Source organism: Coptis chinensis, chromosome 9 (genome assembly GCF_015680905.1).
Source record: "Coptis chinensis isolate HL-2020 chromosome 9, ASM1568090v1, whole genome shotgun sequence".
Classification (NCBI taxonomy): Eukaryota; Viridiplantae; Streptophyta; class Magnoliopsida; order Ranunculales; family Ranunculaceae; genus Coptis; species Coptis chinensis.
This window is the reverse complement of record NC_141464.1, coordinates 59095438-59113787: the sequence shown is the minus strand read 5'-3', so window position 1 is coordinate 59113787 and position 18350 is coordinate 59095438. Positions and strand designations below refer to the sequence as shown.

The 18350-nt window shown below is 36.6% G+C and overlaps 1 protein-coding gene, 1 long non-coding RNA gene and 1 pseudogene across 2 annotated transcripts; 1 reads left to right on the top strand and 2 right to left on the bottom strand.

Moving 5' to 3' along the window:
• Positions 1-1335: 1335 nt before the first annotated feature.
• Positions 1336-2694, bottom strand: LOC147477006 (uncharacterized). Its single transcript, XR_015209204.1, has 3 exons — positions 2261-2694; positions 1737-2159; positions 1336-1647 (listed from the first exon to the last, which is right to left on the bottom strand). It is a non-coding gene; the product is annotated as an uncharacterized LOC147477006 (long non-coding RNA).
• Positions 2695-12317: 9623 nt separating this feature from the next.
• LOC147477005 (cytochrome b561 and DOMON domain-containing protein At3g25290 pseudogene) lies at positions 12318-13807 on the top strand (annotated as a pseudogene).
• Positions 13808-14300: 493 nt separating this feature from the next.
• On the bottom strand, positions 14301-17891 carry LOC147477004 (uncharacterized). The gene is made up of 6 exons (XM_086583663.1): positions 17538-17891; positions 17307-17383; positions 17132-17168; positions 15783-15975; positions 15113-15248; positions 14301-14817 (listed from the first exon to the last, which is right to left on the bottom strand). The coding sequence occupies exons 1-6, from the start codon at positions 17809-17811 to the stop codon at positions 14587-14589; spliced, it is 948 nt and encodes a 315-aa protein (XP_086439789.1). The 5' UTR covers positions 17812-17891; the 3' UTR covers positions 14301-14586.
• Between the last annotated feature and the right edge of the window lie 459 nt (positions 17892-18350).

Below are 18350 nucleotides of genomic sequence, written 5' to 3'. Positions count from 1 at the left end.
TTGTCCTTCTGCATTTAGGAGCTCGTTAGTGTTTCCTTCTCATGCCGCTGAGAACCCAAGCAAATCCTGAGAGAGTGACCCAAGTGTTGGGTAGCGCACATGTTGGTGGAAATCATTTTGTCAATGTTGAACTTGTTGAAGATTGTCCGGTTCCTCCAGTAATGCGCCAATGGCTTAGAGCTCGATATGATATTGATGAAAGTTGGAATTTGGCCTTGACAGCAAGGCAATTGCAAATTATGGCATTGAACATTCCCAATTTAATATGGGAAAACGAGCTCGTTGAAGACCCAACAGTACATGTCATCGACTAAGTTGTTTGTATGTTGTCGATATGATATTTTGATGTAATTTGTATTTTGATGTAATTTGGAACAAGTGTAATTTGATTTGATTTTTATGTTAATTATCAATGTTAGGGCTTTTATTTAATTTGATTTGGAAATCGAGTAATCGACTAAGTTGATTCGGACGGCAATTGAGTGATTTGAAAATCGAGCGATCGACTAAGTGATATATTGATGTAATTTGATATTTTGATGTAATTTGGAACAAATGTAATTTGATTTGATTTTTATGTTATTTGGAAATAATGTTAGGGCTTTTATTTTATTTGATTTAGAAATCGAGTGATCAATTAAGTTGATTCGAACGGCAATTGAGTGATTTGGAAATCGAGCGATTGACTAAGTTGATTCGGACGGCAATCGAGTGATTTGGAAATCGAATGATCGACTAAGTTGATTCGGATGGTAATCGAGTGATCGACTAGTTGATTCGGACTACAATCGAGTGATTTGAAATAATGTTCGTATGTTGTCAATAATGACCGAAACTACACGGTCAAGTCGTTTGGCTTTAATCCCAAACGACCCAGCGTCGTTTGGGATTAAAGAAAAACGACATGAACAAGTCGTTTGTATTTTATACCAAACGATGTGACCATGTCGTTTGGTATAAAAGTCAAACGATCTGGCGAAGTCGTTTGGCCTTTAGACCAAACGACTTGACCATGTCGTTTGACTTTAATCCCAAACGATGTGGCTGGGTCGTTTGGGATTAAAAGAGAACAATCTGCCGAAGTCGTTTGGTATAAAGGGAAAACGATCTGATGAGGTTGTTTGGCCTTTATGCCAAACGATGTGGCTGGGTTGTTTGGAAAAAAAAAATTCAAAATTCATTTTGTTTTTACAACACTTTCAAATTCATCAAATTCCACTTAATTCCATTCAAACATCAAATATCAAACACCCATTCATCAAATTCATCCATTCATATTCATCAAATTCCATTCAAACATTAAACATCATTCATCCATTCAAACATCCAACATTTATTCAAACATCATATCCATCCATTCATTCGAAGTTAACAAAATTACAAACCCTAAACTGAAACAAATTACATCCATCAAACTAAAACTGAAACAAAGTTAACAAAGTTTCAAATAATCCATCCATCAAACAAATTACAAAGTTACAAACCCTAAACTGAAACAAATCATGAACTATAGCGTCCACCAATGTACTTGCACCTAGTCAAGTTGTACGCCTGTTCGAAAGAGGACATTGCTTCCTCTAACATATCATTCCCAGCCAATTGCAGACCTCTCTCTAGCAAACGACTGGTTTCATCGATGACGTCGTTCTGTCGAAAAAAGGAAAATCAAGATAAGTTACCAATCGAATGCAAAAAATCACAGTTAGAGAAACTTAATTAAAAATCACAATACTTACAATCGGTGAACAGTTAGGCAGTGTCTCCAGGGAGGGATGAATAGGAAGAAGCTCGGGTTCACCAAAACTACATGAGAATTCCTCGCATACCAAGTCATGTAGTTTTGATGACACTCCCATGGATAAGACGAGATAGGTCCTCGGTTGCGGGGTGAATCACGTAATTCTGCCACGACTCCCAGTAAATTAAAGGGGCCCAATATTGGTCCAGTTCACCTCATACCCGCGTCCTGCCACAGTTCTTATTCTCCAATTTGGTATTGGAGGATCTTTAGGTACAAGCTGCACGTGACCCAACTGACGCACCACCCTTGCGACAGCGTAAAGCTCGACAATGTTGAAAAAACATAGCAATCCCTCAAAAAATGCAATGTCATCGATCGGGTTTGTATCTCTGACATTTTTGTAGGAATGCCAAACAACCTGAAACAAAATCAAATGTGTCATTAACAACTTCAATGATTAATTACTAAAAAAAAAATATAAACAAACTTAAATACTTAAACTTAAACTTAAATACTTACATTGAACTCATTCAATTCATCAATTATCGCTCAATAAAACTGCAATGCATACGTTGTATCGTAATAGTATGGAGCGACTGGGATGTGTCTATGAGCACGCGGCTGAGACGAAGTATAGTTGAAGTTTGGGACTGTTATAAATACCGGAAAATACTCATAGATCAACGCCTAGATATACACAAATAGTTAACATATTGATAGAGTAATAAAATTAACATTAAAAAAATAAACTCTAAAATACTCAAGTTTTACCTGTAGAAGAGTCATATAGGCATATAGCCTGTAACCCCTTTCACCTTCGCACATGTGGTAGCCCCGAGACCTCTATACAAAAACGCCAAAATTGCTGCACCCCATGCATACTCTTCTATCTTACTGAATTTCAACAACGGCCTCAGATAACATATATGCACTCCAGTCCCAGACTTGTCAGTAAAAATAGCACATCCAAAGATGTCACGCCCCGAGACCCAACACACATCCCGAGGACGTGGAATGAATCTCGAGGCCGACACCATCCCGATTCTACCGAAATTTCGGCAGAGTTTCCTTTGTTTGATAGACGTTCGTAAACCCTAAAACCTGTCATAAACTGAAAATCCTAAACTACAACCTTCCAACAACCATATATATACAAACCAACCTTCTAAACAACCTCACATCCCATCCACCAACCATGTAAGTGTAACTGATACTTAAATACATCAATTATTACATCAAAATGGCCTAGCTCACTATATATACAACCAAAGGAACTAGCCTCTTACTATACAACCAAAAGAAAAGAGCTATGCTCATTATATACAGCAAAAGAATAACCTAGCTGATCTCTATACAGCCCAAAATATAAACTGGACTCTGTCCTCGTCAAGCATCAGGAAATCCTCCCAAATCACCATAACCGTCATCACTAGGGTTAGGGAAAACCTCATCCGCCATCGCGGCTGCAAATGCGAAATGTTAAGTAGGGATGAGCAACCACGATGCCCAAGAGAAACACACATAACCAATAAATAGTCTACTTATAGAAAACATTTAAAACATGCAGGGTTTCTATAATAGTATTCAAATATTGTGAATATGTATATATACATCACTAACTAGCAGAAATCCTCTCGACATGCTTCATTGATATACAAAATAGAGTTTTCACAATCATCATACAACTATTGTGGGTCACGCATCCTATTAGAATGGTGAGAATGCGACGGTACTTTTCGACCCCCCCGCACAGTAATCTCGGTTCAAGATTTCCAGTGTGAACTATGCACCGTTGTTTTCCTGATTTTACCGGCAGGGAGCTGAAATGCCGTTGTTGTGTTCGTACACACAAAATCCCCAAAGCTTTTAGGGCTCGGGTGGGCCACGTGACCACACGACCCCATACGGTGCGTCACCTAACTTACGGTGGTCAACCGTTCGACGACCGCAGATCGCTTTCGGGATCCCGACACACATCCGAGTGGACTAAACTCTCACTCCTGCGTCTAAACCTCATCGAGGTAGCATGTAACCCCACTCAAGCTAATCACCATACAAGTGACACGCATGCAAGCATGGTTATCTAGAAAAGTAGAAAAGGAATTCCCGGACTACATCCAGTGATGCATCCCTTTAAAGGTGGCCCACCACCTCGAAGGTGTACACCACCGCTTGGAATCCTGAAATGAATGCCGTCTCGAAATGCGACAACGGTTCCTTCTTTATAGAATTCACAATCCCTTTTCTAAATCCCTCGTGATAAACATAGTAATATCTATATATATATATACTCATATTACCGATTATTTTCAAATACTCTAGTTACCTATGTAGTTTTTCTTTTAAAACGCGTCGTTGATTATGTAGGTGTGAGTTCTGGATTTCCCCATCCTCGAAAGAACAACCTATGACTCCCAAACGGGCGGTCATAGTAAATAACAACTGATGATTCCCAAACGGCGAATCAATCGTAAATAACACGACCATCCCGGGAACAATCTAGAACCTCGCACCTAGTTACAAACAACCAGGTAATCCTTACCCGCATTACAAAATTCATCTCTCTCTCCTTCTTGAGACAAGAGCCTTGAACCTTTCCCAAAACCGGTTTTCACTTTTAACCGTAAAACAATCCCTCGCTACCCCCGATTTTACAGAAAACCCATTTCACATGAAAGCTATATGTATATATAGTTTATAGCGAGGAAATACAATGCAAAACATGAATATCATATATACATGCATGGTTGATACACAACTATCTATTTCCTAGTTAAATAATTCAAATCATGCATGAAAATAAGCAGGCTATATACTGGTATGTAGGTTCCTACTTTAGCAAGCTCCTTCTCCTCAAGCCCCCTTAACCAAATCGAACCAGCTTAACCGAATCCAACTCCTATAAATCATATAAGCCCAATCGTAAATCTATTAGAACCCGAAGAAGACAATTAATATTTCCTTTCAACATAAGTCGAGAGAAATAATTACTCGTTGATTATATTAACCACTAAAGTAATTATTAACGTACTACCCTTCTAGTTACCAAAAGTTTTGTTCTAGACTGCTATAGGCCACCACAAACCGTTACAAAATACCGTGTCAATTTCAAAGTCGAGGCGGTCGACTTCTGCCATTTTCCAGTTCTTACATATATTTTCTCAGTAACTTAACCCCTTTAGATGCTTCGTATTCACTCTCCTCCCATCCCACAAAATTTCCATTTGTAATAAGATCCCAATCCAATTCCAAATTTCCACTACAACCCATTCCACCCTCTTCGGTTCATATCAAATCTAATTACAATTACTGTCGTGTTTCTTATCAATCGTGCATTACTGAATCAAATCCTAAACAAGTTTAGACTAACATAACTTCTTTATATTAAAGTGAATATAGCAATTCTTACCGAAAGTCGATAGTTTAAAAAATCGCTCCTAGCTTGCTGCTCCACCAAAATCGCTCCACTTTGTCTCCTCCCACAGCTGCTGTCGACCTAACAACCACCCAATTTCAATCATCCTTCATCAATACAACCAAATAGAACGAAATCGAGTTCAAATTATTTGATTGAGGCGAAACTAACTCACCTCTTATCTCGATTTCGCTTCGGTATGCTCGAATTCACTTCTACTCCAACTGCTACTGCCGAAATATACAACCACCCCATTTAATATCTTCAGTAACACATCCAATCCATTGAAACGAGTTTAAACTAATTGTTTGAAACAAAATTACTCACCTTTCGTAGAAAACACGACGAGTCAAATAAATTTTCGAATCTCCATACTTTCCATTCTTGTTGTGGAGGATTGGGCGTTCGAATTGAGGTTTTTTAATCACCTAATTTGAGAGAATTTGAGTTTCTCTCACCTAGGGTTTAAAGGATGCGAATTGGGGAAGAAGAGGTGCGATTTCTGTTTTCGCGATTTCTGTTTTGGGCCTATTTTTGGTTTAGTGCGATATGGTCAAGGCCCAAGCCCAATGTGACCCAATTGGGCTTAAGGTCCTAATACTCCTAACCACCAACTCGTTTGACGTCGCGTCGTAATCATTTTTCCGGCCCATCCTGCTAAATTTAATATTCTATATTCTATCTCACCGCAGGCTATAACAATAACCCACTCTTGCGTGTAAGCTGTTACTCGTGCCAGCTTCGAACGCAGAAAACCGCTAACCGTCATTTTTGGTCAAATTTTCGTATATGGTCGCTTACCTAACGTGACTTATGAGTCGGAGTTAAGTTTCCTTAAGTTACGTACGTTTAAAAAATAAACCCGACGACCAATTTACATAAACGACCCTAAAGTTGATATAAAATTTACAAAAATACCCTTAATAATAATTCAGGCCTTTACAAAAGAAAAATAGGATAAAAGCTCTAACAGTTCGTTGAACATCCTGGAAACTCGAGGCCTTCTCCACCACCTTCCCAGCAGCGTCACATATAGGGCTATCATGAACCTTGTTCGTAAAATGCTTCCGGATGAATTCTAGCCTTACTTTTGAAGTGAACCTGCTAGATTTCATCTCCACCCTAATCAAATCAATAGGGAGCCCCAGACCAAGTTGTAGAAGATTTATCGATTGTTGTAAGTTCAGCTCACTATCCCCTTGCACCGCTCTTCCTCTAACTGTGACTCCACAGATTTGGACAACATCGTCCAAAGTCATAGTCATCTCCCCAACTGGCATATGGAAGGTGTTGGTCTCCGGATGTCATCTCTCCACAAACGCAGAGATCAATGGTGGATCCATATGCTCGTGATAACCTTCCACGAGATCAAACAACCCATCCTTTCTCAACTCCGCGGCAAAATCTCGGAGACCTTTCACATTCATTTTGAAATCCCATTGGGATAACTTCGCTAAGTGTGAAACACACTTCAACGCTTCTGCGATCCTCCTGAAACAACCGAAGCACGCATTATATATATATGAACGAAAAACAAAAGATTTTGTAAAAGAAAATCAAAGTACACAAGAAAAACAAAATATTACCCTTCTCTCCCAAATATCGCGAGCGACATGCACCGCATAGTCATACAACAACTCTGACTCATACGGGCCTCCCCCATACACACCTCTTTGAACTCCAAATCATCATTGGATTTTCTTATGAAATCCAATACCGGAGGTGCTTCTTCCACTGGTGGTATGTCTTCTACCACATATTCTTCCACATCATCATCCTGCTCATCCCTCTCCTCACCCTCCTCCTCACTCCTCCTCTTCTACTATACTTTTCCCTTTTTCTATATTTATATCTAAACCTACATTAATATTACTATCTATACTATCTTCACTAGACGAATCAACCTCAGGAACCTCTTTTTCCAAATGGTCCCCTCTACGCGCTGATGCCGTTAAGCCGTCTGCCCTTTGTCTTTTTCTTCCAACTGCGTCACCACTAGAGGAACTGCCACCAAACAATTTCTTAACACCCTTGAATGTAGTTTTTGCTACATTCTTCACATTCTTTGATCGATGACCCATCGCTACAAAGAAAAATAAAACAAGTATTAGTAAACCATATTTAAATAAACAATGTACAAAGAAAACCACTAGAAAAAAGAGATCATCCCAGTCGTAAAACTAATATACTTATAAGTTTGCTATGATAACTCCAAGTATATATGAAGAAATAGAATGAGGCGTTACACTAAATAAAATGAGATTATATATCCAATTAAATTGTTAAACTAATGATCTAAATAAATAATAAACAGAAAAGAAAAAAAATAAACAAAGAATGAGAAACGGAGAGAGAGATGAACGCATTCGAAATACAAAAATCGATGAAATAGCTCGCCCCTCCAAATCGATTAAAGAGAGATTATTGAGAGAGAGAGACTCCAAGTATATATGAAGAAATAGAATGAGGCGTTACGCTATCCAATTTCTATCGAATTTTGGGCAGAGTTTCCTTTGTTTAGTCAACGTTTCGTATACTTAAACTTGTCATAACCTAGAAATCAATAATGACATCCTTCCAACAACCATATGTACATAACACCCTATAAAATATTCAACCCACAATACAATTTCTAGCTGAATAATAGGTGGACGCAAGTAGAAGGAAAAGATAGACTTCCAAAAGAAAAATTTTTGTTCTTTCAAAACGGCATGGTTATATGTCTTGTAATTTGTTAACAATATTAACAGTATTAAGAAAGGACAACCACTACAAGTTACAAGAAACTATTAACAAACATTATTCTAGCCGCATATAAGAAAGGACAACCACTATTAACAGTATTAAGAAACCTCTGAAACTAACCTCTTCAATAATGTTCTAAAGCCCCAGAAAATATAAGAAAAATGAGCACGCCTCTTTCCTGCAAATCAAAGATGTCAAAGAGTAAATATTAGGAATACATTGATCGAACAACTGATTCTTTATTGACATGTGAAATTTTGGGACAAACATTCATTGAAAAAAAATGAAAGGATGATATAGAATATAACACGTTACCTAAATCTCAAAGATATGATTACATAAAGTTTTTACTTTTTAGCTATCTTCAAGTTTTGGATATTAGGTTGAACTATATGTTAGAAATGTAAATAAAAACATATAGTGTCAACAAAGAATTTAAGATTTTATTCTAGTTAATAAATAGAAGCCAAGGACCAGGAGATGTGCCTACATGTTTACAACATCGGCGCTTTCATACAACTCTATTGTAAGACAAGTCCGGCAAGACTCGACTTTGAATTCTTTTCATCAATATAATATAGTAACATATGAAAGTTAGAGAAAACATTCCTATTTCATAGATAAGAATTTACTGGCATTAGACAATTGATAACAAACCATGCTTATTTACTCTTGTATAAACATACTTTTTATGTACTAATGGGGTGGTTCTCGTTTACAGGTGAAAGTTCAAAATATAGTGAACTGTTTATAGCCGCTTCGTATGGAGACTTAAAAAAGCTTAAGAGTACGTAAGCTTTCCATGACTTAATAATAAATGTGGTTTTAAAGTTATAGACAGTCAAGTGTTTTTTAATCTATGGATTTATTTTGTGTTAAATAATATCAGAGCTAGGTAAGGAGTTGGACCGTGGGAAAGGCTGAAAGAAACCATTGGCAATGTTAAACTTTCAAATTAGTCTTACTATTTTCACACGCTAAGCTGCGAGGACAGGAAGGACTAATATTTTAAAATTAAGATGAAAATATAACACTTATTAAGATGAAATCCATTCAATGCTATCCCAGATATCTTGTTTTTATTTGTTAGAAGCATGTTCACAATCCTAAGTGTCCCCTTTGAGCTGCTATATACAGCCACAATGTCGACCCCCCAAGACATTTTTGAAGCTAGATACTTAAAAAAAAGTGAGTCATTCTATTTGTGGTTTTGGACTTAATTATGTCCTTGTCTCAATCGAGAGAAATCTACCATGAAGACACGATGCATGTTCTATAAGAATCAGCTCTGAGAATCAATTCTCTTCTCACACATTGACCTATCTAAAACATTTTACTTTGTACTACTCTTCATATGAAAGTTTTAAGGAAATATCCAGTGGAAATTTGCTACTATGAGGGATCCACAGAGGAAATAGAGAAGATTTACTATCTTCAAAGAAGACATGAAAAACAGCCGACTAAAGAACTTAAATATGAGACAGAGAATGAACTCAAAATGAAGCAGCTAAGCAACATTGTTTGTTCAATTTGGGGAGCTATCTAAAGAGAACTAGGGACAAAAAAACCTTACCACCCGAAACGATGCTTGTAATTGTCAAACCATACAAAGAGAAATAAGCACTTTGGGGGGGCAAATAACTCCTCAACACTACCGCCAAAGTAATATTCTTTCTCACCACAAGCAGGAACAAATGCAACAATGAATTTTCCTGAAAAAGAAATCAGTTTTTGAATACTCAGTACAAATTACTAATCAGCTCTAGTTATACTATAAGTTTTCATGTCAAACTGAAATACTTTGTCGAGGCATACGTGAAAAGGTAAAAAAAAATACCAATTTCCGTATGTCTTTATACAATTCAAATATCTTATGATTTACTTAATCCATAATGTCAATTCATTAGAAATAAGTAAGAAGTAGGCTAAATTCAACCAAGGGCCTCCGCACAACATTTAACTCATTCTGATAAAATTTATTCTAAGTCCTTTCCCAAGAGATAGGTCGCTAGTTTAATAGGCCAGTACTTAATAACAATTTACAACACATTGTGCATAGCCTGCTCCATGCCCATGATCCTAGCCTAATACACACTACTAGAACCACAAATTAGGCAGCTCCATCACCCCAATGCCTGCCAACGAAAACCCATGGCTTACTCACGCCCATGTTTCCATGTGCCACCATTGTTCAAGTGATAAGAGGCCTACATGTGGCTAGAAGGAACTTCTGTTGGGCAAAGCTTTTCCGTTAAACATAATGGCCATATATTAAAAGGATTTCAGCCACTATCTTGATTTAGTGCTGTACCAAGCTTCTCTCAGGACATAAACGAATGTAATAGCACTAAAATATACCCCTCACAAACCTCCCCCCCTGTTTCCCAAGACAGTAAAGGGAAAGCTCCTAGCCCGAAGAAAAATTTGTATTACTCAAAAGCAAAGAAATGACTTTTAGAAGAAAAGAAAGGACCAAAAAAAACAAACATCTATTATAAGCTATAACACAATCAGTTCGGACCAAAAGTTGCACCAATATGATTCTCGACACTAATATCTCACTTTACACAACACATACATGAACAACAAAGCACGCTTTACCGGTCGGCATAGTTCAAATGAAGTTCCATAACATCGCAGATGGATAGTTCAAATTGACACTCCTAACACATCCAAAACACTTTACCGATATGCGAAATGAAATGACATGATTCTAACAAGCAAATAGATCATAGGAGATAACTAACAACAAAACATTTTTTTTTTGCTCAAAATAATGTCTTTAGTTTTCAAATTTCACTTGAACTATCACCTTCACTGACCTTCTTCGATGCCAACTTAGTTACATGATGCTTTTTATATAACTAAACTAGCGGTGCCAAACAAGAGAAAAAATAAAATTTACATCATCTTTAGCATTTTACAATGATATTTGCTATACTAGCAAATGACCTCTTTCACTTTACTATCCAACTGACAAGTTTACGAGAAAATGAATTTTCTAAAGTACAGTTTGACATAGTATATCTTCTCTTTGCTACTTATTTCCTTTTTGTCGACAAGAACTCGTAAGTTTACACGAAATATTATGAGCCTTGTTCTTACTAAGTATAAACTCTGGCTAACGGACCAATTTTAGGTAGGGGAGAGGGGAGTCCAATTATCAATCCCAACAGACTTATTATCAACCATAGAAAGACAATACTTGGCAATTTCTCTAAACTTAGGAACACTTCTAAGATCAACTATAGTTCCATCTTTCAAAGTAATAATAATATCACCCCACTCACCAATAAAACGTGGAACAACTTTCACATCTTTAATAACTTTATAGGAAAAATCACTCCTATCTTGACCACTTAACCTAGAAATAACAGTTACCCTTAAATTTGTAAACCTGTATCTTAAAAAAAATGCTCTTGTACATAATTGCTTCGTGATACAAGACGACTTGGAAACTTACACTTTCAAGTTTCAACCCCTAAACCAGAGTCAATCATACCCAAATCTTAACAGTATGATGTTGTATTCAATACAAGCAAAAACAACTCAGAGTACCACATAACATAAAAATTAGAACAAAGCTCATTTTTATAAACAATTTAAGCCATTTAGAATCACCCGCATCCCAGCTACTAATCTTAAAATGACACGTAAATTTTAATAGTTCAACTTCAATTTAGCTTCAAATAACAACACTAGTTTAACACTCAGTTCAAACACAAGTAAATCAAAATGATAACTGACCTGATCTAATATTAAGAAAAACTAAATCAAATTTCGCGAAGAACTAACCTGTTGCTGGGCCTGTTGGTTCTCAAGTTCTTCAATCCATCAAATTTCGAGAGATTGTTGTTGTGAGAAGAACTAAATCAGTTCAATCGCCAAGAACTAACCTGTTGCTGCGCCTGTTGGTTCTCAAGTTCTTCAATCCATCAAATTTCAAGAGATTGTTATTGTGAGAATAACTAAATCAGTTCAAACCAATAAACAATAGATTGTTTATGTTGTGAGGTTGTAATTTCGCAATTGTTTATGGATTGGATTGCTTCAATTCACGAAATTGATTTTGGGTTTTTTTGGTTAGGGTTTCACGATAACGTCGAAGGGTTTTGCGCGATAGAGATGACCGGTTTCAGGGGTTTTTCCGGTTTCGTGATTTGGTGGGGGTGTATTGGGCTTTTGGTTGGGCTTTGTTGTTTGGACTTGGACTAGAGGCTGCCCAATCTAATTTCAGTGGCGCCCAATACAGGACCCTATCTCTACACTATATGATAGCCGGTTTTCCGGAACTAACTCTCACCATGGAACACTCAAATTTTAATCTCTCTATTTATCTAATTGAGAAGTACCTCCCTCACTGAAATTATAACCAGCTCCCCCTTTATTAATAATTTTTTTATTCCACACAATTAGAATCCATTGAAACCATACTACCTATCGATCTTGAAATACCGGTTTGAAGACTGAACAACTGATGTGTAGCTCAATTTGCATACTTGTATAAATTTAGGCCTCAGCCTCGTTCATAACACAGTACTCGATCGATCTCACAATGGTTTCTTCTTGTTGTTCTTTGGTACTTGTGTTTTTAGCTCTTTTTCTACTTTTTCAACCATGCACGTCGTCTTCTTCTACATGTACTTCTCAAATTCTGTCCAAAAACAGACTGTTCGCAAACTGTACTGATCTTCCGTCTCTGAGTTCTTACCTACATTGGACATACACACCTTCTAAATCAATATTAAATCTAGCTTTCATTGCTCCTCCCACAAGTCCTAATGGCTGGATTTCTTGGGCTATAAATCCTATTGCACCTAAGATGGTAGGGTCACAAGCTTTGATTGCTTATCAGCAAGATAATGGTTTAATGACAGTGAAAACGTTCAATGTGAGTCGTTATAGTGGGTTTGGGCCTTCACCAATATCGTTTGAAGTTCAAGAGATGGAAGCGGTGTATGCGAATGATGTTTTGAGTATTTTTGCGACAATTGTGTTGCCAAAGAACATGGGACCAGTGTTGAATCAGGTTTGGCAAGTAGGTTCTTCTGTTACTAATGGGATTCCTAATGCTCATAGTTTCAAGGATGAGAATTTGAAATCTATGGCAGTTCTTGATTTAACGAAAGGAGAAACTTCTGGGGCAGCAGCTGTCGATGATAAAAGAATCAAATGGAAATTGTGTCACGGAATTGTGAATGTATTAGCTTGGGAATTTATGTTTCCCTTTGGACTAACCACCGCGAGGTACCTAAGTATATTCCAATCAGCAATACCATGTTGGTTCTATATACATGTTTTCTGTCCAGTCTCTGCGTCTCTCCTCGGACTTGTGGGTGGGGGAACAGGTCTTATGCTAGGCAATGAATCCAAAGGGGTTCAACATACTTCTCATAGGAATATGGGGATTGCCCTCATCGCTTTGGTAGCTTTGCGGCTTTTAATAGGATTTTTCCTGAGGCCCAAGAAGGAACACAAATATCGCAAATGCTGGAAGTTCTGCCACCATGGATTTGGATATGACATCACCGTACTTGGTATTGTTAACGCCTATGTTGGTTTGGACATCTTCGATGTTGCAAAGAAATGGAAGATAGCCTACATAGTTGTGCTAGCTGTGTGGGGTGTAATAATTGTAATGTTAGAAGCCGTCACCTGGAAAATTGTTTTGGACAGGAAGTCGAACAACTCTGCTAAGCCCTGTGATGGGAACGAGAAGGCATAATCACACACAGATTCCAGACTTCCAGTGTGTTATCTGTTGGATCAAATTGTTCTGTTCTTTATGCTAGGTTTGCTGAAAACACTAAGGATTAGAATTCCACCTTAGACCCTTTTCTAGCATGCATGTACTCTAGTTACTTTTGTAAACTTTGATTTTGCTGCTGTCCTCGATTTTCTTATGTATACCACTATATTGCATACTTACCCACTTGAATGTCTGCTTTATATTACTACTGTCATTTAATTTTGCCTTTTCATACGTTGTTAAATAAGTTACAAAGTATGAGTAATCAAATAAAAAAATCGGCTCATAAATATAATTTTCTCTGTTCATGGAAAACGTTAAGTTAGACGATTTGGATTCGTGGTGGCAATAAACTTTTCTAGCATAGTTTTAGTTTTAGATTCATAGCCTTGTTCTATTCGATGCAAGTGATTACCAAAAAGAATCATATCGAAGCTTCTCCACTCCAGCACACTCTAGCTTGCAGTACAATATGTTATGGAAAAGAAACTGAATGACCATCAATTAGGTAATGAGGATTATTTTATTTGAAAAACATTTCAAGTGAACCTTGAAATGAATGTTTATTCTTCTTTGTACTAAAACTTTAATTGGTGAAATTGAAGGAACAACTCCCAAAATAAAAACCCACATACACCTCCAATGCATGGTTGAATCCAACTTCCCCTGGAGATCGAATTGTATGCAATTCAAATTAGTTGTCCTAGTTGTTTAAATTGTAAAGCATTCCAATTTTTTGCTAATGAGAGTACCATAAATATTAGCAAAATAGCGGGAGCATCCTGGCTCTCATTCCCTCTTAACAGTACAAAGAATACGACAACAAGAAGTCGTGCGCGCTATACTAGTAAACCTCCCGAGTCAAATTGTTCAAACTCTAGATTAGATTATCTAATTGTGTAAATATGCACACTAGATTTCTAGAGAAAATGAGAATCATAGATCAAAAGATATCCCAAGAGATAAATTCTTCCCATCATCAGTCAGGTTGCTCCGTGGCTTCAATGCTTTGGAAGCCTTCCTGAACAGTGATAGGGACAGTGTGCTATCAATTTCTCCATCTGCAGCAGTCTTCGATCGGTCTCCCAACTTGTAACTCGGATAGCTAAATGTGTTTCGTAGATCATCATCGCTGTCAATTACTATCACTCGATGTTGGTCAGTATCCTGTAATATGAGCATACATGATTGGCATTTTCCCATGCATAAATATAAATGCCACAAAAACTCCGTACGTAGCAAGTGCAAACTACAGATAAAACTTCTCAATTCTAAATGACACAACAGCTCTTATCTGAGTTGGTGAAAGTGCACCACACTTTCAGGGGGTCTTAAGTACATTCGGGGATGCTCGCTTAGTCTAGTTGCCTTAAGCTAGACTATATATATATAGGGATATGGGCCAGTGTTGCATCTTTTATACCTGGAAAATATGACTAACTTAAGAATTTGGTTCACTTACGTAAGTGAGGGAGCTTTCGTGAAGATCCTTGTGGATGACATACGAGTTTGACATCCTTCCATGTACATTCTCCACACTTCTTTGCTTTTTCTCCTCAATTCTGCCTTTTTCTTTTCCTGGTCCTTGCTTTTCTTGCCTGTGAGTAAATAGCGAAATCAATATTTTTCTATATAAGATTTGTGAACTTATATGTTTGTTCATTGAAATTTCAATTCCATGAATTTTAATATAGCTAATCATAAAGGGGCTAAAATTTTAAGAAGAAAAGGGTCAAAATAGGTTGAGTAAAGTAGTAAACAGCCTAGTTTATTAACCTCTGTTGCATACTTGCATATAGTACTTTAACTTGTTGAGTAGCCCATAGGGACGAGATGTGTGATCCAACGGTTTAGAAATACAAAATCATCTCATTTTCTCTCTCATTCTTTTTTGCTTTTAATTTTCACACCCTTAGATCACACATCTAACGGTCCGCGGACCCTCATCCCTATGAAAATATCCACGGGATAGCCCAGGCCTTTTTTTTAATGAAAATGTCTAGCTTCTCCACGCGTGTCAATGCAACATAGCAATAAAGTAATATATACACGCTAAACGGCTAAATTCCATGTTCTTTTTGATTGCTACTCTCAAATTTAATATGATAAGTATATTAACAGCGCGCACTTACACTTGAAAAGAAATATTGTCCTTCTCTCGATTTTCTAAGTTGAAATCGTTCACGTTCATTCCATGGCATTGATCTAATTGTGCAATATTGTTGATCGCAGGTAACTTTTGTTTGTTACTATGATCTTCTATGGGATAGCATGCTGTCGGGGTAAAGTGCATTGTAAGTCGTCTCTTCTCTGCCCGAGCTTCATCTGAAAAATGAATATAATTCAGCAAGCTTTCTCAGAACGAGGATTGTCAATGTGAATCATATAAATAAGGATGCAAAACCAAATTTTCTATTTAATTTGGTCATCTTAGTTGTAAATTGGTTTTTCAATAGTATATTGTAGAATAACTTGTGCCGTTCCCATGTTCACACAGTAGAAAATCAACACTCTACATATTTCCGATTTACTATGTAATTTTACATTGTATCTTCTTACTAAATGTTGGAGAGCCTACATAGGGCTCTCACAAATGTAAACTGTATGTAATTTTTCTTTTGCTCAATACAATTACCCTTTTAAGCAAAACAAATAATGTTGTTCCCATATTATTATATTAACTACTTCGTTATACATTTTTTTTTTTTTAAAATTTTTTTCTAAAGGCATTTTAATTTATATATAAAAAGAACATTTGTGAATATTGAGATATTCAGTATAGTCTCACATGAGATGGTCAAGTCTTGCCGTGTGGTACAAAACTAATCTGGTCGTTTCGACTCAGATTTTGAGTTGAATGCTCATAAATTTTAAGATGATAAATGAGATGACCATATATATATACAATAATAGCGACGACTGTCTCTGGGAGTCCTAGAGATTAGTGTATCTCCCCCCCCTAATTAAAACAATGACATGAAATATATCCACAACGATGGCGAGTATGTTAATCAATGCTTGATTCCAAGAATTTATATTGCAAAAAGATAGATAAAGGAAAATTTTGTAGTAATAGAAAGCAAAGGTGAAATTATGAGATTTGAGATTTGATGGATTTTTAAGAAAATCAAATTTCCACTAAATCAACACACCCTTAAATTGAAATGGATCGAAAATTGGGAATTGGAAGAAAAATATAAAACAAAATAATCTATCTATTAAAAAAATAGGAAAATTATCAATAGCTGATTGTAGTTTTTTTCTCCTCAGAGTGATTAAAATTAGTCATGTTCGGATTGTCATACCACTATCGAATAACCTTTGCCATCAGGATCCCTTCTCAAGTGGATCTAGAGTACATGTCCTATTTCTTATACTATGGACATGCATGTATGTAGTTCCATGCAGCCCGCATATCTGCAATTACCAAAGCTTCTATAACTTGTAACGAATACTCAAGAAGATTTTAAACATAAATTACCTTGAATCATCTTCTCATGTTTCATGCTCCTATACATCTGTACAAAGAAAGCATCCAGTAAGCCATCAGAACCAAGTATATATATATATATATATATATATACTTAAAAAATGCCATGAGTTTGCTTCTTGAAATGGAGTCATGGGGAGTGAGGGCCACATCATATATTAAGTACCTGAAGATGGCTCTTTACATGGGATATAGTAAGTCCATCAATGTCCATTGCTTGCCAAATCTGCTTTGGTGTGGCCTCTACAAATCTCAAAATCATATCCAAATTAAAGACCGATAAATGGTATACATACTCTCTTTTTCAATATTCAAAATTAAAACAGTATCATAAATATATTTCATTAGTAATTAGAGATAAATAGAATTAAAGTTTTTTTTGTTCTTTTCTTTTTACTTTCTTCGCCACCAAGTAGACGGATTGCATGAAGAAAATGGTCATGAAGTACAGGGGTCCAACGAAGTCGAGGAGCTTTTGATCTGTAATATGACCTCACGGGCCCGGACATGAATAAACTGTTTTCAGGTACCAAACCCTCAAGCCTTTGAAGACTAAGTTCTGTGTTGGTTGGGTCTGGAAGACTAAGTTGGAGATCAAGGAAAGAATTTGGAAAAAATGAATTAGATTGAGGCTTTGTGAAGTTGAGAGAAAGCTCACAAACTTCCTCCATTGTGAGAGAAGAAAGAAAGAGAATGAGAAGCTTGGACTGTGGCCTTGTGTTGCAACAAAAGAGAATAAATACTACACTGCCTTCTTTTTCTCTCGTCTTTTTGGACAGGTTTCATAGCCACCTTTGGTTTGGACAGAAGCCAATATTCTGTTGATATTCCACAAGATTAATCTTATTTGCAAACTAGTACCAAACATAGGGGATTGATCTCTTACGCATCTCGAGAAAATCCAACTACATTGTCTTTCAAAGACATGTTTGTTTGACTTTGAAGAAAAAAAATGGCATAAAAATCATAATAGGTTAAAAGTGATGTTAAATTAGGAAAGTGACAGAACATTTCGCGTCACATTATTTTCACAATTTTACCACTCTCCACTACATTCTTGTCTGAAATACAACCAACCAGCCTAGAATTTGGATAGCTATTTGCAGTTTGAAGTACAAAAATACATTCTAGAGAGGAAATGATGCGTTTGTGATGGCACAACGTTGACTTTGAGAACAATTTTTTTAAAGACTTGCAGCATTTGCGAAAT

Excerpts from the sequence above, each read along its gene's own strand:
- LOC147477004 (XM_086583663.1), bottom strand. The coding sequence starts at position 17,811 with ATGGAGGAAGTTTGTGAGCTTTCTCTCAACTTCACAAAGCCTCAATCT. Across the intron at positions 15,976-17,131 it reads ACATGAGAAGATGATTCAAG|ATGAAGCTCGGGCAGAGAAG; the intron begins GTAATTTATGTT and ends TTCATTTTTCAG. Across the intron at positions 15,249-15,782 it reads GACAATATTTCTTTTCAAGT|GCAAGAAAAGCAAGGACCAG; the intron begins GTAAGTGCGCGC and ends ATTTACTCACAG.